Consider the following 23,947-nt stretch of genomic DNA (forward strand, 5'->3'; position numbering starts at 1 on the left):
AAAATTAACAATGGAAATAAATTTGATTTCGTATTCATAACGCAAATGAAACAATTAAGAATTTAAAAAATTTGAAGGAATACTTTTATATTTGCCAGGGAAATAGTTTTTGGTACTTCATATTTAGCACTTATATTAGTAATTACATATTTTAATTTTGAAAAAGATTAACAATGGAGATAAATTTGATTTCGTATTCATAAAGGAAATGAAAAAATTAAGAATTCAAAATATTTGAAGAAATACTTTTATATTTGTTAAGGAAATAGTTTAGGTATTTCATATTTAGCACTAATATTAATTACATATTTTAAAAGAAATAGTCTAATTTTAAACCATTCGACTTGTGGGTTCGACGAACCCCCCAGGAATTCTAGAGTTAATTCTGCACGATCACGCATACATAAAAGCTATAGTATTACAAAATACTTTCAAAAGACGTTCTCTTATGTATTCGTAATAAGTACTTGTTACATGTCGTTCAACATTCCATCGACTGCCTCATTCTTCAAATGCGAAACCGTATTGCACACGGGAAAGATAAATTCCTCGAGATATCTCACTTTTTCTAACAAGTACACTACCGTTCAAAAGTATTGGCGCACTGTCATAACTTAATTTTAATTCTAATTTAATTTAATTACGATAGAGTTATCGAGTACGAAGTATGTACAATTTCAGAGTCTCGTTTCAGTGTTGAAGCAACAAATAGGTAATGTAACTATAAATATATAATTATTATGAAAAGTTGCAAATTAAGAAGTGAATAAATAATTGAAAATGGTTATGGAATCATTTGTAAATTTTATTTAATTTTATGTACTTTGTTTTATATGCTATACTAGAGGAAAGATTTTATATTAACAATATAAAATTTATATTAACAATAACATATTAAATATGTTAGTGTAGTAATAGTAACAAAAATTTATTATACTTTCTTTATATCTATACCATGTACTTTTATAATCATATTTAATTATTTTGGCATTTATCGGCAATTATTTAATTATTTCATAATCAATAACATCTGCAAAAAATTGCATATATTTTTTTAGTTTAGAAATTTTTTAATTTTGTCTACAAAAAGGATCTTCAAAATTTTTTAAATAGAGATTGGGTTGGATATACTATTATTTGGGCACCAAAAATCTATAACTGTTGTAAATAATTTCCATATACTTTTGCAGTGTATTTAAATTTGTTGCACATGAATGCATTTATTAATATGTATTAATAAACAAATAATAAATAACATATATTAATACTTGTAATAAATATGTATTAATATGTAAAATAATACATGAAATAATACATTAATATGTAAATAATATTTATCAATAAATTAGCAATTATTCCATTATTCCAATTCAAGTATTGTTGTTTAATTACAATATTGCATATTATTAATAAATCTTTCGTCAATTTTATATTTTATATTATGTAAATGCAATTTCGTACCAGATATTAATTTTATATTCCATAAATACATCATACCATAGACAGACTGACCGCTATGATTAACAGAGTGTAATACGCAGTTATACAACTTATTACTCACTTTTCCACAAACATATGCTTATCCCATGATACAATTTTTTGTCATTCTTGCTATATCCAAATTCCATGATTGTCAGCACACTGGAATCTTTTTTATCTTTAATGATCTCATCCAAATTTATTTCTATTTATTATTATTTATTTCTATTCTATTTAGTCTTACTATTGTTATAGTCAGTTTCAAATTGCATTTCGTTTTTTTCTTTCTTTTTTATCATTTTAATGAGCTAATCTTCTATCTCTATTATTTATTGCTCATTTTTCATAATGTAAAGCATTATTTATATTAAGCAAGTTATTTGAATTTATGTATGTGATCATAAAAATTAATTATATAATTGTATCATTTTTTCTTTTTTAATTATTGGTATAATTGTACAATTTATTTTTAAATTAATGGTATAATTGTACAATTTTTTTATTAATTGTATAATTGTATAGTTTTTTTGTTTAATTAATCGTATAATTGTCCAATTTTTGTTTAAATTAATTGTATAATTTTTTTTATTAACTATATAATTGTATAATTTTTTAAATTAATTGTTTAATTGCATCATTTTGTTTGAAATTAATTCTATCATTTTTTAAAAAGATGATTCATGAATTCAAAAGTTGCACAAAAATTTAACAGTGCTATTCGTTTACAAAAAATTACTCTTTAAATAAGTTTAACAACTAATTTTAAAATAATGAAATATAAAAATTCCTAAAAAGATCAGAATATTGATATTAACTCAAAACCAGGATTATTTCTTATATAATTTTAAAAAGTAATTTTAAAATAACAAAATTTGAAAATTTCTGAAAACGCCCAGGCCTAATTCCAATCTGTTCGGTCAGGATTCGATTATATTCGAAAGTACCGTTTACCTTTCCCAACGCACTTACGAAGACTTCGAGTCTATCTCGTCTAGCCTCGAGACTACCTAAAAGCACCGTTCTTCTTTTTCGACGTATTCACGAAGCGTTCGAACGCATCTACATAGTCAGATTCGAGTCTGCGCGCAACATGCTTCATCCCATCTCTGCGAGTGACGCACCCCGCATATTTTTATCACGCTCATCGTATTGCAGGATCAGCGTCGAGTGCGATGCGCTTGAATAACACATTTTCACCGCAACCACCAACACCACTTTTGCACGGTATTGTCGCGGTTGCACGACGATTAACAGACAGCAAAATGCCGTAGTTCGACTGAATTCGCGTACTGCATTAACTTGGGGGCGATAGGAAGCTGCACTTGGTATTTATCGCTGGCAACTATTCATGGAATGGCACTTGATTGCTTGATCGAAGCTGTTTCGTTGAATTTTCTTGAAACGTAAATTCATTGTTCAAGTAATATTATTTGGCATTCGTTTTGTTGTTTATTTTTACTGTATTTATTATTGTTTGTTTTAATTGATGTTCAGTACTGTTAAAATATAATTTCCATGATAAATTTGATTATATGACAAATAATGGTAATTTTTCTAATACCATTCAATTATTAAAAATAGTTAGAATATAAAACATAATTTGTATTGTATTAATAATAATTAGAATTGGTTAGAATTGATTAAATAGAACAAATTAAATGGAATGTTAATTAGAGTAATTTTTTATACTAAGTTTATGAAGTTTGATTTACTGTGAATATATGTATAAAAATAATAATTTGCGTTTGTGTCTAATTATACTTCTCATATGATTTGGTATGACTAATTATTATGTCTTTTTAACCCTTCCGTTGGGAGAAATGTGTATATATAGTCGGTTCAAACGACATAACGAGATCGTAAATTATTGTACCTCGCGACGGTTCCATTAATACCGAAATGGCACGGTAGATGTCGCTGACATTCGAAACTGTCGGCGGTTTCTATTAGAAGGTACGTAACCTCAAGTAGTGGAACGGAAAACAATTATTGATTAACTTTCGATTTTAGTTCAGTTCATTAATTACCAACAAATCCTATTCTATATTTCGAAAATATGGAAGAACTTAATTTTTCGCTATTAACGATATCCAACAATAGTAGAATGCATTCCAAATTGACACCGATATAGACCAGACTCTGAGTTCTGAGAAACTTCCAAATTTCATTATTTTAAAATTACTTCTTTATGTTATTTGGGAAATTTACGAACGAACACAAATATTTTATGAAACATTTTACGAAAAATGTGAATTAATATATTTGCAATTAAATGATCTATTTGTCACTTTAAGAAATTGCTTGTTATTTATTATGGTTATTTATTACTTGCTTTTAATGAAGCTAGATGGTTTCTTAATATGCAACATCAATATTTATATTATTAATGCTTCTTCTTAACATCATTAGTACGATTATTATTATTAATTTATTGCTAAGTATTTATTCTCAATATCATTTTAGAAATAAATTCTCAATTAAGGAATAAATAAGAATTTCTCAAATAATTATTTCTTTAATTTATTATTTAATTGACCAAATAAAAAACATAATATAAATAGAAATACATTATTTATGAAATAATAATTAACGTTATTTAAACCAGTCATTTTTAAATTACTGAAATAAATTTCATTAAGATCTGAAAATCCAAACTAGTCATATCCTCAATAAATATCTACATTCCTCAACAAACAATTACTAAGTACACCCATTATATTTAATGTTTTTCTAAGTAATATTTATCAAAATCAACTTTCTGTATCAAAATTAATACCATGCATTTTGGAAGCGATTTATAAAGCTCCTTAATATATTTTAAATGAATTGTGTCCAATTTTTTCCTCAACACTTTTAAATTTCCAATAACCTAAAATTACCTTTAGCTTTTATACACGTTCTTTGCCAATCATATTCAGCCATTTTCTATCATGTTTCAATCAAACGATTTCACTAGCCAATCGATAATATTTACTGTCTGATTATGGTTATTCACACGCATTTTTACACACACGCGCACATAGCAATCTTGTAACGTCAGAAATTAAGTATTATACACTGTACTACAATACTTTTGTGCGTCACTGTATATATAGTTTTACAGATACGATATAAACTATGCGAAACTTTCTCAATAAAATGCTTTTTCTCATTTTTAAAATTAGAATTATTTAGATCTCACCTTCACTTAATTACTTTACTTGGATAGGTACTGATATTTGCAGAAAATAATAGGTACACGGAATAAGAAATGCCTAACGTAATAATGTTCGATCCGAACACTTTGAAGATTTAGCTTCAACTGAAGGAAGAAAATTCCGGAACCGTGCTACAATTTGGTCGCGACGATGACCGTTGATGTTTATGTTTTTAGCTGAAACTTGAACGCCTCGATGAGCTGCGTCAAACGTAACGTCCTTGACATTCCCTTCTAGCCAATGTACTAAAATATACGATCCAAACAACCAAAGTTAGTTCCGTTCTGCAGTGAATACGTTTCATATCCAGCCATCGTTCTATTTTGCTTTAAAATCTTATACATTACACGACTCTAAAATTTTATATGAGAATAATCTTGGAAGAAATGTAATTCTTTTCATTCTAAAAAGAGTTTCTTGAAACAGTGCAATTATATTTTGAGAAATTCTTTCATATAACAATTAATTAGCAAAGTATTTAGGTGATCCCATTTAGCTGGATCATATTATACAGTGAGTAAGCGAAAAACGCGGTTCAAGAGCAGTAAGCCTTTAACAGATAATAGTTTCTTTTATTGTATTAGATTAAGTGTTATCTTTAACGCTGTTATATTTATTCTTAGTAATCTCATCGCAACGCTAGCAAACATGTGCAGCAATTTAATACCGGTTATCGAAAGAGTTTGACGTTAGGGTTAATCTAAATGCATGCGTGTATGTATATATAATGCAGCTTTCACGCGAGTTTTAATAAAATTACAGGCTGTGCTGAGAAATTGATAATTATGTCGTGTCGACGAAGTTTATGTTAGCTTTTTGTTCGTGTATTGATGTAAGCAGCTACTAAAAATCGATTTTAGTATGTGGACAAAATTTTGTTATATATATATATGGGTGTATGGATATCTTTTAAATATAATTTTATTTCTTTTTATTTTATTGTTTATTGTTGAAATAAAGACGACAACCTTCTCGTATACTATTTTTTCTTTTCTTTTAAATTATTTTTTAAAATGTTTAAATGAACATTTTGGTCCTATACACATATATTTATAGCAACAATCTTTTTTAAATTTAATTTAATTTTAACAATCTCACGTTTTTAATATGAATCATTAATGATACGAACGGTAAATGAGTTTCTAAAATTTAATTTCTTCATATTTTTGTTAAATTACCTTTTAAGACATTTAAATAAATATTTTGATCTTATATACCCTCACACACTAGAACACCATCACCACTGTGTTTTATTGTCGAGTAGAGGTATGTATTTTATTTTAATTTATTTATTGGGCATTTTCTATATTTAAATTTGTTCATTTGATATATTAAACTTGTTAAAATAATGTTAGATTTATAATAGTAATATTATCATACGTAATTAATTATGTTGGTAATTAAAAATATTACATGAATATTCTGTTATAACCATCATTTTTCGATTAGTATAAAATACAGAAATTATTCATATGGTGTATATTAGTTAGAAATGAAATTAATTTAGAGTATAAAAATTAATATAGTATTTCTAACCGACTTTAAAACCTTAAGAGTCAATATTTACTTTCTACCATAGAAAATTGAGATAATTCAATAACTTTTGCTGATGCATGTGTTTACTCACATGTCTTCTTTCATACTGAACATTTAAGTAAGCACAGGAGATTACAGTGTACAGTAAGATCTTAATTATACGAATTAATTAGTTACAAAGTGAACGGATAATCAAATGACTATAATTATGACCACGTTTTACGTAATTACTAACAATTTACTATCTTTTAATACGTACATATTTGCATAAATATTAATTCATTCGTATCAGATTATGAGATAAGTATATTTTAATAGTTATATTAAATATGAAATTAATATACTAAGTAATTATATTAACCCTCTGCAATTGAATGGCACTACATAAATAACAACATATTTTTATTCAACGGGGTCGAATATTTTAAAATAGTTGTAATTCTTATTCTTTTTAAACAATACATTAACAAAATATTTAAAAAAAAAAGTAAAATAAAAATAAAATAAAGCATAATTCAAATATAATAGCTATACAAAAATGAATAGTTATATTAAATTTCTATTACAGAAGAGTATTAGTATTAAGGTATTGATATACTATTGTAACTAACTAGATTATCAGTTGGTCTATGTAGTTACAGAGCTTGCGTGATGTAATACCAAATAGGACAGAAGTGTGTATTCAAGAACTTTTTTTAAAATTTAATGATGATTATGTTCCATATGAATAACAATCATTTTATCGACGATTTTATCCTGCAAATTTTAAAAATTACTATTATTTTTGGTCTCTGATTATACGTCGTTCTAATCGTACTACGCATGCCCAGTGGCGAAGAATTGCCTATATTAACAACCCTATCGCCATATTAACTTACCACAGTTTCACCTATTTAAACGTGAAACACAAAACAAACACGGAATAAATTTCTTATGAAGCATCCTCAATCAATTTTGCATGATCTAACATATCCTTTGTAATTCACACGAATAAACTGCCGTCTTGACTACTTAATTTACTGTGGAAAAAAAAATGACAAGGTTTATTTTATTTTCACCACGTAATTGCGCTATTATCGTGGGATTCCGGTTTTCGATTCGACCGAAAGCTGGTATTACGGAACGGGCAAGTCAGCAGATGTACCGTTAAGCGATTACTATGCCACTGCACTGCCGCGAGGAATGTGGGTGGAAAGCACCCGTCCCTGCTATTGTCTTTTTCCTTCTGTATGGCTACACCTTTCCTTCTGTGCGAGTATACCGAACGATCTCATCGCGTCTTTCACTTTTTCCGCCAGCCCATTTGCTCTCCCTGTCTTTCCCCTCTCTTTTTCCTTCATGTTCGCTTCGTATTTGTTCACGTTTTATGAATGCTCTTTTTTTACGATTCGAGTTGCGATTGGACAGTAAAAGTTTTATTACCTGATTTCAAAGTTGCTTAACCTCAGAAATAAAACAGTTCGTCGTACGATGCTAATAATAACGAAAATAAAAATATAGGTTATGGTGGAAATTAAAATTGATAAAAATATAATGCTTGAAAATAAAGAAGCATTACGTTATAGTGTAATTTTACCTTTTGTAGTCCTCTATCGAATTGGCAATGATATTCAACTTTGTTTTATTCCTTGAAGTTGTAACGAATAAAATATATTCCTTTATATTATAGTACGTTAGTACAATATTAGTGTCGTGTCGTTTAATTTGTTATAAATATACCAATATACGTTATTGGTTACGAAAGCACGAACATGCAGTTAAACTGTCAACAACGTTTCAAAATAGTTTCGTTGAAATAAAATGTTGAATGCGACACAGAGTACTAAAGGTTACCACTAAAAGTATTGGAAACCTAGTTTGGCTGTTTAACGACCGATGACGCCACAGTGGCATTGTACATATGCTAGTGTCAACTACTACTGCCCGATGACGCCACGCGTGTATCAATTTTATTGACACCAGGTTCCAATCATGTTAAGGTTAATACTCTGCTGTTAGATGCTACTGTAAAAAATGGTTTTCGTGCGTTATTTTGAAAACAATGTAAAAAAATTCGGAAAAAGAATTAGCAGGTATACAGACAGGCTATTTAAAACAAATCATTTAGAATAGACCACGACATACATCAAAGAACTAATTAACTTTAAATGTTACAGATACGAAAATACACCTTTTACAATATCGACTGTTTAATGAGAATTCTATACATGATATATTCCAATGTAAAAAGTTTCAAGAAAATTTCAATCTAAGTCAAAATATATGGACAATAAATAAGCTCAAAAGTAACATAGCAAATTAACTTTTAGGATACATAACCTACATAAAATTACGAAATATGATATTCTTATCAAGATGTTGTGTATTGCTGTCGACACAGAATTTTTTCTATGATTTGTATATTAAATAACGTTACATAATGAGTTATATAATTAGAATTTCATTCAACATAAACAATAGATGTGATACAAATATGTAATAAGAAAACTTGACTCAGATAGAGTGAATGATTTGTTGCTGAATTCGAGGTTTTTATCGTATTGTTGTTTAATGTTTGAAATCTCATTCTTTACTTGCGGTGATTTATAATGCTATTACAAATGCGTCTTTATGGTTGAAAGTGAAAAGTATTACAATAAAATTTATGTAGTCTGAAATGTTATTGGCTAGTTCTTTGAAGGTGCTCCACAAAGTTAAAAGCTATTGTTATGGAGATAATACTATTGTGAGCTTATCCTGTAATATGTACAGGTTAGGTCGATCTTCACAGCATTATGTCTGTCACGTGTGTAGTCCAACATAAGGCATTACCAATGAGACAAAGTATTTGATGGAGAAAATTGTTAAAAAAGCTATCGAATTTGTTGTGTAAGCAAAATAATAAGAAAAATTATATATGTAAACATACAGAAAAATTTACTTAAATCTGTAACCATTAAAAGCGTATAAATTATTACTATGAAGGTTAAGTTTTATTACCTAAAAAAATATAATTATGAAAAAAAAATTGAAATAATTCCTGTAAAACAATTTTTCATTTTATTTTTATTTTATTATCATTTTATTTTCATTTTACTATTATTTTATTTTCATTTCATCATTTTATTTTTATTTAATTCTCTTCCTTACTTAACTTTTGAATTTATAACAAAATTCTCTTAACTTTCCAGGTATCCATTATATATTGTTCACAAGGAAAACTGAAAATTAGAAGAGATGTCTCGCTTATGAATTTAACATAAGTATATAATATGTCGAAAATTATCATTGTTTCGAGTACAGTTAGCAATTAAATAAATTTTTCAGACTTATTGTCTTGATGAAATTAACAGTTAGAACATTGTCTTATTGTAGAAAAGAAATGTATAATAATTATAGAAAATTACAGAAAATTATGGATGATTGTCATAAATTAGACGAATATTGTAGAGGGGATAAGCAGAGTGGATAGAAAATGATACTGTAATAATATCTAATTTATATTTATGATGTCTCAATAATGCAACCTGCTGCGTTTTCTTGGAACACCCTATGTATCTATTTTAAAGTCCAACAGAAACTCATTTTGTTCTTTACCCAGTACCGTTTCCTCATTATAAGGAAATCGAATATAAAAGTTGGGAATCATACAGTTTCGTAACTAGAATACAGTTACCATTGTAATAACTTGGCAGAAAAGTTCCATCAAAGGAAACACCGATTCATATTTATGAGCATTATTAAAAATAATGTATATTTTCTTTCCTGTTTCAATAACGAAGAATCTTATGATAAAATTTATATGTTTCAACTAAATAGTTCTCCAGAAAATATTCTACATATATATATTTTTTATACATCAGCCCTTTTATTTGACAGAATTTTAAAAAATTCGATATCTGGGTTGAAGTATATATGTTGAATCAGTTTCAGAAATTTTTAGATTTACGAAAATAATTCATAAATAATATATACTCTTAAGTATCGAATATAAGTAGTCTTTTAAAAGTAATTTATGTATTTAAATATCTTAGATTGGCAGAAATTATTTTATTTTTTAATTATATCTTATTTCTTAACAGTTCCTCCAGCAGAAAGCAAAAGAAGAAATAAAGGCAGATAAAAGCAAAGCAAACTAAAAATGTTCTTGTATTTTGCAATTATCGAATTATCCAAAATTGTAGTTACTACAGTCTTTATAGCAAGAAATCCTTTGGCTTGTAAAACTTTATTACATTTACAATATTTATATCAGATAAACCTTTAAAGCTAAAGCTGGTAAAGGTATAAGTACAGTTATCCCTCAAACAACACAGTTTTAATTATGGGATTTTTTTTTTAAGCAAACTATAATTAAAACAAACAATGGAAAAAAGATCAAAATCATATAGATATTAAAAAAGAAAAAAATACAAAAAGATATAAATTATACAAAAAGTGCAAGATATTTTCGAAGAGTATAAGTAAAACGTGTAAATAAGGTACACTATAATAAAAATAATAAATAATAAATAAATATGAACGATGATAAATAATAAGAGAAATATTATATATATTATATTTAATTTGTATTTTAATGCTATATGAGTATATTTTTATACTATATACTATATATATGAGTATATTATTATCATTTGTAATGTATCATTTATAATATATTTTCACATCTTTATTTATGATTTTCTACATGTATTATTTTTATATTTATTTTCTATATATTTGTATCATTTGTAATGTATCATTTATGATATATTTTCACATCTTTAGTTATGATTTTCTATATGTATTATTTTTATATTTATTTTCTATATATTTATATTTATTATTTATTATATTTATTTATATTTTGTATATATTTTCTCATCTTTATTTACAATTTTCTTATAACAAAAATAATAAATAATAAATAAATATAAACGATGATAAATAATAAGAGAAATATTATATATATTATATTTATTTTATATTTTAATGCTATATGAGTATACTATATGATTATATTTTTATACTATATACTATATATATACTCATATATATATATATCATTTGTAATGTATTATTTATAATATATTTTCACATCTTTATTTATAATTTTCTGAATAACGTTTCTCTTTCCTCAACCTACTTTGTTTTAAAAATATAGGCCATTTTAAGCACATATCCATATACACGATACATACAATAAAGTTTTAGGTCAACAGTAGCTACGTCTGTAATGAAGATTTGAGAGAGAAGAGGAACGCCAATGTGCGCGGATTTTCAACTACGCGGTACATCAACACCCCAAACTCCTGCATTGTTTGAGAGACAACTGTACTGCACAGAGATGAGAAGATGGTTAAGCAGAGCGGCACAAGAGCAAAGGGAGGTTCTTTGTTTGCTACGTCTGACTCTTTAATGCTTCTGAAATTTCTGCTTTTAGGTCTTTCACAGCACACACTGGCGTAGTGAAATTAATCAAATAATTAACAAATATTTAAAAATTTTTTAAATTTTATTTTAAGTTTATTATTATTAATTCTTAATGACATAATTGCTATAAAAGGAAATTTCATTCATTCTTCAATTTATTATTTAATTGACCAATGAATCGACCAAATAAAGATCACTGTATTAATTAAAACGTAATAATTATTAAACAATAATGAACGTTTTTTGAAATAATTATTTTTAAATTATTACAAGTTCGGTTATGTGCGCGTGACACTTATGTCAACAACGAAAATTTATGCATCCTATTTTTATAATCCTGTTAACTGCTTGCAGTATGATTTAACGTTAAAAAATTATGCATTGCAGACGTATTTATTTCCTTCATGATAACATTATACAAGTTTTAAGAATTTATGCGAATTTTATTCCTAGTGAAGAACGTGTTAGGTGTAATTTTACTCGTACGACGAAAGCAACTCATCTTTGCGTAGTTTGGTATGAAAAACTGACGAGGAGCTAGAGTCGTCATTATAGTGCAAGAAGATAGACCTACACGCCAATCAAGCCTGCATTCCTTCTGCTAGCCTTCTTCTCATCTCTACATAGTATACACCTTGTAGTTACCAGAAGCATGCTTGATCTCAGATATTGCATCTACGAGCTTCATTTTGCCTTCCAATAATATATTTCGTATAACTAATAACAGACTTCGATATATTTAATAATCAGTCTTTCCATATTCATATAATCGTCGTGGCAGTGTATGTTCTTTGATAAAAGTAATAATTTACTCGGTTTAAGGGGTTAAGGCCCTGCAGGTGCGCGAAAGCAGGCTACCCTGCTGAGATGGCAGGGGAGAGCCTTCGCGAACTAACTCCCAAGAGAGCCTTGGTAAAACGACCACAACGCGGGATTAAAATGGGCAACAGAATACTTACCATGTTTTGATGAAACCGCAAACTACCAGATCGACGAAGGGTACCACCGCGGATATTCGCGGCAGCCAGCTCGACCTGACGACCGTCGCTGCCACCTCGTCTTGACAATTCCGACAATTCTGCCACTGGCTGCACCTGTAAACGAAATAGTCGAGTTTAACGTATGTGTCGAGATTCTTATGCTATACACGAATCTCTTAGAAGTCCAACTGATCAATTCCGCTTCTTGCAGATTCTCGTTACCTGTTACCCTATTCTTTCGAAGAAATACGCGAGTCCCATAAAGGGGGATGTTAAAAATGGGGCAACGGGTTTTCTTTGGGATTTTCAAGAGCATCGTCCAAGGAACAAAAAATTCTTGTATCACTTTGTCGAGAAACGATGCGAAAGTTGTCAAAAGTAAGTCGCAATATGTGAAAATGAGACTGATCAAATACAGGATGTCCCAGCAAGGGTGGTAAAACCGAGAAGGGGTGATTCTACGTGAAAAAGCGAATCGAAAATAAAGAATAAAATTTTTTCATTCGAAGCTTCGTTTTCGAAAAAATCAATATTAAATATTCATCGAGTACACGTGCACTTAACTTTGGTTTAAGTGGATATATCAATATCGATAGTACAATCGGGAAGGGATGATTCTACGTGAAAAAGCGAATCGAAAATAAAGAATAAAATTTTTTCATTCGAAGCTTCGTTTTCGAGAAAATCGGCTTTGAATATTGACCGAGTACACGTGCACTTAGCTATAGCTTATATGGATAAACCATCAATACACGAGTATCGGTGATATAATCGGTAGGGGGTGATTCTACGTGAAAAAGCGAATCGAAAATAAAGAATAAAATTTTATCATTCGAAGCTTCATTTTCGAGAAAATCGAGTTTGAATATTCACCGAGTACACGTGCACTTAACTTTGGTTTAGATGGCTAAATCATCTATATATCAGTATCGGTAGCATAATCGGGAAGGGATGATTCTACGTGAAAAAGCGAATCGAAAATAAAGAATAACATTTTTTCATTCGAAGCTTCGTGTTCGAGAAAATCGAGTTTGAATATTTACCGAGTACACGTGCACTTAATTTTGGTTTAAATGGATAGATCATCGATGCATTAATATCGGTAGTATTATAATTGGGAATGTGGTAATTCTACGTGAAAAAGCGAATCGAAAATAAAGAATAAAATTTTTTCATTCGAAGCTTCGTTTTCGAGAAAATCGAGTTTGAATATTCACCGAGTACGCGTGCACTTAGCTATGGCTTATACGGCTAAACCATCAATACACGAGTATCGGTGATATAATCGGTAGAGGCTGATTCTACGTGAAAAAATAAATCGGAAATAAAGAATAAAATTTTTTCATTCGAAGCTCCGTTTTCGAGAAAATCGAGTTTGAATATTCACCGAGTACACGTGCACCTAACTTTAGCTATGGCGGATGGACCCAGTATACCAGCGTACTCGGTGGATAGGGCTGATTCTACGTGAAAAAATAAATCGGAAATAAAGAATAAAATTTTTTCATTCGAAGCTTCGTTTTCGAGAAAATCGGCATTGAATATTCACCAAGTACACGTGCACCTAACTTTAGCTATGGCGGATGGACCCAGTATACCAGCGTACTCGGTGGATATTCAAAGTAGATTTTCTCGAAAAAGAAGCGTCGAATGAGAAAATTTTATTCTTTATTTTCGATTTCTTTTTTCACGTAGAATCATTTTCATATATTTCGACTCATTTTTGACAACTTTCCCATCGTTTCTCGGCAAAGTGATGAAGGTATGTTTTGGTCCTTGGAGGATGCTCTTAAAAGGTCCCGAAGAAACTTTTCTTTTCTCAGCAATGCCAAAAGTGTCCTTTTTCAAACATCCTCCTTTATTTATCTACAGGAGGACACGAGTAATTAGCAAATAATTGTCAACTACTAGGTAAGTCCAATCCTGTGCATATAGTTCAGTGTTTCAGTTTTAGTGCACGAATTAATTTATAATTTAATTAATTGATATAATTTAATTATATCATTTTCTTTCTTCTATTTTTCAGTCCTTCAAGTTGATCAGAATGGCTTTCAAGTTTCCAAGAATGATTATTTTTACTTCGATCTTTAACACGTCCACTACCATTGTTCAAGGCAAGAGTCACCATCCACAGCCTAGCTCTAGCAAAGAGCAAATCGCGTATCAGCGACGGCAAATCTGTAAAGAGCTAGAATAACTAAGGAAAACGTGTTGTAACGCCGGACCAGGTGTAAATCTCATTATTTACGGTATATAGAATCATCTTCAATGCGAGTGGATGAAACTGCGTCAACTTTTTTGTTCAAGATTCAAGCTCAACTTCCATCACAGATGTGACTTTGGGTCCTGGATGGGACTTGGAGCGTCACACGTGTGTGACGTGTCATAGTGAACGTGTTAATATCAAGAACTGCAAGACTACTAGCTCTAATAATTAGATAATTAGATAATTATTAATAATATAATATATTATGTTACTTATGATGGGTTATTCAAAAATTTTCGTCATGTGTTATTTTATGTTAACGTCATTTTGGGTCCTGGATGGGACTTGGAGCGTTACACGTGTATGACGTGTCATAGTAAACGTGTTAACATTAGATTTACGAACACTATCTGTATACCTATTTCTAAGGAAACCTGTCAAATTGACAGGTAAGGAAACCACGTGTCTCTTTTTTGTTAACGATTAGTTCAATTTAAAAACAATTATATATTATATTAACAGTCTTCAACTTAATTTAAGTTAACTAAATTTGTTGTTATCGTATACTTGGAGCAACTCTTCCGTCAAATTGACGGGTTCCGTAAATCTAGTGTTAATATCCAGAATTAAACGATAATTATTAATAATATAATATATTACGTTCTGATAAATTATTCACAAATTTTTGTCATGTGTTATTTTAGGTTAACGTGATTTTGGCTCCTGGATGAGACTTGAAACGTCATAGTGAACGTGTTAATATCAAGAACTATAAGACTACTAGCTCTAATAATTAGATAATCAGATAATTATTAATAATATAATATATTATGTTACTTATGATAGGCTATTCCAAAATTTTCATCACGTGTTATTTTAGGTTAACATGACTCTATATGGGATTGTCGTTCTATTGACTAAAGAATGCATGGTTGTGGCTTGACGTAGTACGGATGAACGCAAAGGTGCAAAGGCCTAGATAGAGGAGTCATAAAACTGGCTGCGCTGTACTTAGAGCGATGTCGATTGGTCGGCACTAAGAGCCGAAGTCCATATAAAAGGGCACGTTTTTTTTCAGGAAGTACGAGTATCCTTCAGTTTCTCTTTTAGAAATCTACCGAGCCACGAAGAACACGTTTAGAACCCTCTGCGTACAGGATTGTCCTTGCCTCGCTGCAAACATAACTTTCCTAGAAGAACTGCATCCTACACCTTTTTACACGCAGTATTACTTTCTTTAACCGTTTGAGTGCTGAAGAATTTTCTTGTACACATGAGCCGTTCACTGCATAAATCGATTAACTCCACTTTTTGACAAATCTCAAATTTGAGTGTCAAATTAATGACTTGGTATAGTCATAATTTCTTAGATTTAAAATTTTTCAAAAAGTGGAGTCGATTTTTGCCATTATTTCAATCCAACCTCACGCTATCTAATTGTTAATCCTTGAAATACCGTTTCGATGGTATTATTACTCATCGGGAAGTACCATATTGCGGACCCCGTACCCCAGGTGAAACACGATGGCACCTTGACGCTTGGTTATCATATACGTCAAGTATCTGGAGTATAGGGCAATAATTCAGTTCGTTTTTCCGTTTGTAACCTCTACCCTTGTACCTCAAATTCGGAAACTCCATCCAATAACAAAATACATAGCCCTACCAAGGGTCCATATAAATGCTAGACCTAATAGCACGCGGCATATAAAAACGCACGATATCGAGATAACGAAACAGTCCACTTGCTATTCGAAGCCAAACACAATCTCCTCAAAGAACCGTCCATCGCGAATCGTCGTCAAGCAAGAATGACCCAGTGACGATATACACTAGTCTTCCACCATTGTCGTCGATTGTAGGAGTCAGGGATAGTTTAGGAAGAGACTAATGTCATTTCTCGTTGCTAATACTATACTTCTGAGGAACAAATGAAAACTGACTTCGTATCACAGTGATGAAAATGGAATGGGAAAAGTTCTTTAAGCTTCGGAGCTTATACTGGCCTAAGTCTGTGCTGATCACAGTATTAAATACTTGACACCGATTCTATCCTAGTGTTTTATCACCGCGTTCCATTCGGTCTCGAAGGTGTTCGCTACCCACCTAGTCTCATACTGCAACGTGATCCTATTTGGAGATGAGACACTCTCAGCCAGTCACCAAACTTTGTGATTATCTCTGTCTATGGTCATGCTAGAGGTAGAGCTATTGCACTGTGGCTAGGCTCACGTTCTTTCCAATTGCCAACTTGCTAACTACGTGCAGTAGTCCCTCGGCCCTATCAGTTGTTTTCGCCGAACACTTATATGAGTTTCTCGGCCAAACTGATGGTTTCCGCCGAACGCATATATGCGGCACTCATATATTAACCCGCAAAGGGTTAAGGGAATTTTGTAATGCTCGAAATAGGTGGAAATCAGAGGACTCGAAGTCTGGTGTATATGGTGGATGGGGTCGAACATCCCAACCGAGCTCCAACGACTTTTGTCGAATTATCAGACACACGAGGCCATGCACTGTCCCGATGAAACACGACGCCCTTTCGATTCGCTACTTCTGAACGTTTTCGTTCAATTGCTGTCTTTAATTCGTCTAATTGGGAACAATACTTCTCCGAATTTATCGTCTCGTTGTTTGGTAAAAGTTCATAATACAGGATCTCTTTCCAATCGCACCAGACACAGAGCATGACCTTCTTTGGATGAAGACCGGCTTTGGGGGTGGTTAAAGGTGGTTCATTCCGCTTTCCCCAAGATCTTTTTCGCTCAACGTTATTATAAACGATCCACTTTTCATTAACTCGTTAACCCTTTGCACTCGGCGACTTTTTCGTTACAGGAAAATAATAATTCGAAGACTTTCTGCCATAAGGTCGACGATATTTTCAAAACGGTAAATAAGAAATCGTATGGAAATTAAGACGTAGAATTATTTTACTTTGATATTCCACGCATCGTTAGAAAATTGTAAATTTGTTATATTAATTAATATCCATCGTTGGTATTTGATTAAATGACGACTGAGAGGCGCCTCTCGAGTGCAAAGGGTTAAACAAAATGGCGCTCTCACGTTTCTTCGGCGAACGAAGAAAAAATGTCAGAAAAGAGAAAAATCATTTTATTAACGATTTATGAATCGTGTTATAGTGAAACTGTATTATAGGATACCGTGTTGTAGGAGGGCTATCTGTATTAGGTTATAGAGTATTGGTAAGAGTAGCATATTGCTATAGTAACATCTGTAACAATTTTTCTCTGGTCTCACCCTCGTATTATAATTCTTGGAACTTGCTCGTTCCGAGTCTCTGTTGGACACACTGGTATGAAGCTTTCAGGACTCTTATTCATATTACAACAACCAGAAACATTGACACTGAGTGACTCTTGAATAGTTAGTATGTATGCACGAGTATTTTACTATACTTAAAAACAGTACCGAGTGCAAAGAGTTAAAAAGTATTTGAATTTGTAATTAATTTATTTATAAGCAACTGTGTTGTATCTATTAAAATTGTAAATTATAATTTTTCGCAACACGCATGAACCAGGTGATTTTACTTACTCAATTTGTCTAATACACAGGGTGGATCAATAATTCGTATTACTAATAAGATTCTGAATATTTCTATTACTTTTAAACATATGGACGAATTTTATACACAAGTGTTGTATACTAGGAAGTGGGAGTCTGTAATATGTAAATTATAACATTTTCATAGCTGGAAGATTTCCGAAAATTTAAATATGATCTTAATGTTTTAAGTGGAATTCTGTATTTAAATAGTTTAAACAATTTTGGCTATTTATAATAAAAAAAAGTCATTCGATAATAGATGACAGAATAAGTTAAGGAATTATTTAAATATATTTTTTACTCTTTGCAGGTAAGACCATCACTTTGAACATCTCTTATAGAACACGTCCCTTTATTCTAAACTATTACTATTATAAAGTACTATTTTATTACTATTATAAATTAAATTTTTATTGGAGTTGTTAAAATCATCTAAAAACTGGTCAAAATAAAATATATATTTAATTAAAATAAAATAACATATATACATATACATATTTAATATTAATAATATTTAATATATTTATTATTTTAATATATATATAAATGATATATAAAAATACTATAAATATATTAAAACATTATTAAACATAAATTATTGAAATTTATGAAAAACTTATATTTATGAAAATAATTATAACTTGCATATTATAGAACCCCTCCTCCTCTATTATAAGCTTCCAATGTATAGAGCTTCACAATATTTAAAGAAATAAAAATAACAGACATATTTAAGATAATAATACATATAAACTTATAAAAAGACGAAAATTATAAAATCGTATAGCATATAAAAATAATTGCATTTACAAACGATAAGAAAGAAATGTGTATATATATATACATATTTTATATTTTTTATATAAATTTCCAATATATATACCTTCTTCTTCTTTATACCTTATATGTTTATAGTATAGGAGGAGGGGTTCTATAATATGCAAGTTGTAAATTTTTTCAAAAATACAGATTTTTCATAGATTTCAAGATTACCTTGATTTTTGTTTTAATATATGTGTAATATTTTTATACACTATTTTAATATATATTAAAAAAATAAATATATTAAATATTATTAATATTAAACATATATATATTTTATAATACTATATATATGTGCCATACAATTTTATAATTTCTCTTTTTCTTTTAGATAAGTTTATATATATTATTATCTTAAATATCTCGGTTCTTTTTATTTTGAAAAATATCTAGAAGTTTTATATATTGGAAATTTATATACGTGTAATGAAAAGTGACTTTTGGAATTTTTGAATCTCTCATCTTTCAGATTCCATTGCCAATTGCAATCAGAAAAAGATTACGACCTGGCCCAATTACGTGGACCACCCTGTGGATCATGGAACCGTGACTATCTTTTACAGTTAGCATTGCTATAGATAACTAGCTTCCGTTAACGACTGCCATACGTGAAACAACAACACTGTCTATTTCTCCGGCCTTTCTTTATTTGACGAAGACGTTACGTACAGTAACAGCATCGAGGAATTAAAGTGAAATGCGGCTCACGACAAATGAACGGAAGTGGAAAGCACTAAATGTAAATAAAAAGAGATCGAAGAATACTCTATTAGCATTCTTATTAAATAACGCTACAGCTCTAGCTGAGTAACTCGGGCCAACGGTTATACGCGCACCTTCATAGAATTCCAATGAGAATACATACGCTTCTTAGAAAAGTTCCTTACATAATGTATTTCTCATCATAAATATTTAAAATGTAGGAACAAAGTTAGCATTCGATAGAAAGGAAAAAGGGAGAATTGATATTCATGCCTACGGTAGAGTATTCTCATTAATTTTTATAACACAATGTTAAAGCTGAAAATAATTTATCTAATTAATTTTAGAAACGAAGAAATAAAGAGAGGACTAAGAATTTAATTTTTAGTAGTAAAATAATTAATTAGAAAAGTAACGTGAATTAATTAAAGTAATAAAATAATTTTAATTAGTAAAATAATATTATTAATTTTTAAAAGTAGATTGTTGTTTAATATTTTTATTATTTAATAGTGTAACAAAAAAAATATGAAAAATCTTGAAAAATACATGTTGTTTTAAATCTTTTGTAGATTTAATATTTTATAAATTGTCCTGCTTTGATTATTAATATTTTTAAGAAATGTAAAATTTAAAAATTCTTCAAGTTATGATATAATAATACATTTATAAATATACATTGAATTATAAATTAATTTTAAGCATAAAAGCCATAAAATAAACGCAGCTAACATGGAAGAAAAAGCATGATTTAAATTATAATCAATTTAAATTGATATCGCAATGCTTTTTATTAAATACGATTTTGATTTAGTTTAATTTAAATAATTTTATTAATTAATTAATTATTTCATTTAAATTATAATCATATTACTGAAATAATAAAATTCCTTTATTGCACCGTGTTCTCAATATTCTGATTTCGTATCTCTCATACTCTTTTAACATATCTTGATACATTTCTGCATATATACATCTATCAGCTTATCACCCTTCAATATTTCAAATATTTAATTTGCTCCCTCTGACATATTTCCGATACTTAACACCTGCAATGTGATAATAACCAACATTAATCCAATGGAATAATTTCGTCTTAAGCAGAACAACGAGTTTAAATATCGTAGTCTGAAAACCACCATTTATTATCGGACAACCATTAATTACCATGTTTCACGAAACCAGATCTTGGCGACATTTATCTCGAATAACGATTTAGAAACAGGTATTTGAAATGAGTTTTATATGTATAATTTATTTATTCCAATTTATATATTTATTTATAACTTGTAAATATAAGCAATTATTATTTGATAAGTAATGTATTCCAATTAATTTTATGGTTTTCATTTTGGAAGATAAAAATTTTTGAAAATAGGTACTTGAAATAAGTTATAAATATAATTTATTGTTCTAATTTATATATATATTTATTTGTAATTTACATAGTATAATATAATTATTATTGTATAAATAATGTATTCCAATTAATTTTATGTTTCTTATTTAGACAAATAGATACTAAATTGGGGGCTTAATTATTTGAAGATATTACATTCCTCTTTTAATTGAAAAGTTATTCCTAAAATTGTTATGTGCTAATAAGTAGTAATATAAGCATTCATTGCTACATATAAAAAAAACAATTAATTGGTTCTCATTAAAACCAAATAATTTTTTTGTTCAAGCGATGATCTGATAAATACTTTTCTTATTGTGAAGTGCTTCATAAAATATTTTTGTTAGTCCAAAAATATTGTATTTCTCAAACGCCGTTAAAAGCCAACATTAAAACAATGAAATTTAAAAATTCTTCCAATAGATTATTGTAAATGTATTAAATCAATTTTTTATTACGAATTTTATACCCCATAACGTCCAGAAATACATTATTTTTTCAAAAGCTGACTTTAAAATAAAGAAATTTAAAAATTCCTCGAAATACAATATTGCAAATACAATAATTCACTTTTCCCATTCTAAATTTTACTACTCCAAAAACATTTATTTCTTAATACTGAATTTTACAATAATAAAATTGGAAAATTCTTAAGACATTATTGGAAATGTATTAAATCACTTTTTCATTGAGAATTTTATACTCCACAAAATAAAATGTGTTAGCTTCATCTCTCGTTTCTTTCTTTTTTTTTTTTTTTTAAACCTAATTTTAAAAGAATATCATTTGGAAGTCCTTCGAGGTACATCAAATCACTTTTCTTATTCGGAATCTTATATTCCCAAAAAGAAAATGTATTAGCTCCAACTCACCAATATTTTTGAAACCTAATTTTAGAAAAATATCATTTGAAAATTCCTCGAGGTATTTCAAATGACTTTTCCTATTCCGAATTTCATACTCCACAAAATAAAATGTATTAACCCTATTTCTCGAATATTTTAGAAACCTAATTTTAGAAGAGTATCATTTAAAAATTCATCGAGGTACATCGAATCACTTTTCCCATTTCGAATTTTATAATCCTAAAAATAAAATGTATTAGCCCCATCTCTCGAATATTTTCCAAACCTAATTTTAAAAGAATATCATTTAAAAATTCCTCGAGGTACATCGAATCACTTTTCCTATTTCGAATTTTATATTCCCAAAAATAAAATCTACTAGTCCTATTTCTCGAATATCTTTGAAATCCAATTTTAAAATGAAAAAAATTTGTGAATTCCTCGTGACGACCTGGTCTGCGCAGGACTTACCGCTACTCTTACCGAGGAATTCGGATAACAGGGGATCAACCGTACAGGCAGATAAGCCCGCGCCTAACCGTACGCATTTAACAGATATCAACCGCGTAACGGATGCCTGGGTCTACTTTCTAGCCGCGTGCGCGCGCTCACGAAGATTAAAGTGGTTTCCGTCTAACCTATACAGCACAGGAAACAGGATGTTGACCGAGAGAACACCTGCAAGCGGCCTAGCTATACATAATATAAGTATGTAAATCACGTTACGTTCTTTCAGTTAAGACCGTTTTAGTTTGCCGAGAAGGAGAACCAGGGCGTGAACCTGTGTACAGAGGCCCCAAGCCTAATCGATACATCCTCCTCTGTCGAGTTTACAACTCTAACTGGAAATGTTCCAACGGCAAAACTAGACGGGCTCTTGCAACTCTTTCCAGTGGTATATTTTCTTTCCCGTTTTATACACGCGGCATTTCGAATTCTAAGAATAAGGATCGAAGGGAGATATCTGGGTAACAGCAAAGTTTATCTGGCTTTTTTCCTCTCCCGCTTTGATATTTTTCTTTGTGTCTTCCTTTTTCCCTTGTAAAACGAATCTTCGCTTCCGCTCGTGCGGATCGGAAAGTTTGGGGATATTGCATAGGGTGATATTGTGTCCTGCTTTCTAGGGGTAACTAGATGGGTTTGGGTTCGTCGAAATTTCGGGATCTAGGAAAGTTTTTAGTTTAAAAATTGGAAATTTTGCACATTTTTGAGATTTGTGATTGTTGAATTGTTGCTACATAGGGAGATGAATAAATAAATGATGATTAAATAAAAAGAGGAAATGTTGAATCGAATTGAAAAATAATTATTTAATAATGTTTTAATAAGGAATCTATGGACTTTTTATTACACGAAATTTTAACCATTTTTAAATATATTTTTATTAATTTCTACGAATAAATTTGAAACACCCGGTATACACTGCATAGTATAGGATGTTTTTTTTTATTAAATTTTTCAATAAAACATCTATGGATTTTTCATTTCATCAAATTTTAATTTTCTTTTCATTTATTAAACTTAATAACAAATTTTTCTCTAAAAATTTTGACACCATGTATACAAAATGCATATTCTATATGGAAAATAGGATATAAAGATAACTGTTAGATAAACTCTATAATAAAATATCCATAGATTTTTCATTTCACTAAATTTTAATCTTCTTTTTATTTATTAAACTTAATAACAAATTTTTTTCTAATAATTTTGAGACACCATGTATACAAAGTGCATATTCTATAAATTCGATGAAATTTTTAATAAAATATTCATAGATTTTTATTTCATGAAATTTGAACCTCCTTTCTCAT

The 23,947-nt window shown here is 29.4% G+C and overlaps 1 protein-coding gene and 1 long non-coding RNA gene across 2 annotated transcripts in view; both read right to left on the minus strand.

The window, feature by feature from the left end:
- Positions 1–23,947, minus strand: part of LOC108548323 (unconventional myosin-XVIIIa) — a gene marked incomplete at its 3' end in the record, with an annotated part of 172,661 nt that overhangs the window by 89,186 nt on the left and 59,528 nt on the right. Inside the window, exon 4 of the mRNA XM_017901194.1 lies at positions 12,563–12,697. Within this exon, the coding sequence (XP_017756683.1) occupies positions 12,563–12,697 (135 nt within the window). The remainder of the gene's footprint in view (positions 1–12,562; positions 12,698–23,947) is intronic.
- On the minus strand, positions 7,210–7,843 carry LOC108548324 (uncharacterized). Its single transcript, XR_001890258.1, has 3 exons — positions 7,789–7,843; positions 7,357–7,685; positions 7,210–7,231 (listed from the first exon to the last, which is right to left on the minus strand). It is a non-coding gene; the product is annotated as an uncharacterized LOC108548324 (long non-coding RNA).

Source organism: Eufriesea mexicana, unplaced genomic scaffold (assembly GCF_001483705.2).
Source record: "Eufriesea mexicana isolate 0111107269 unplaced genomic scaffold, ASM148370v2 scaffold1532, whole genome shotgun sequence".
NCBI classification, from domain to species: Eukaryota; Metazoa; Arthropoda; class Insecta; order Hymenoptera; family Apidae; genus Eufriesea; species Eufriesea mexicana.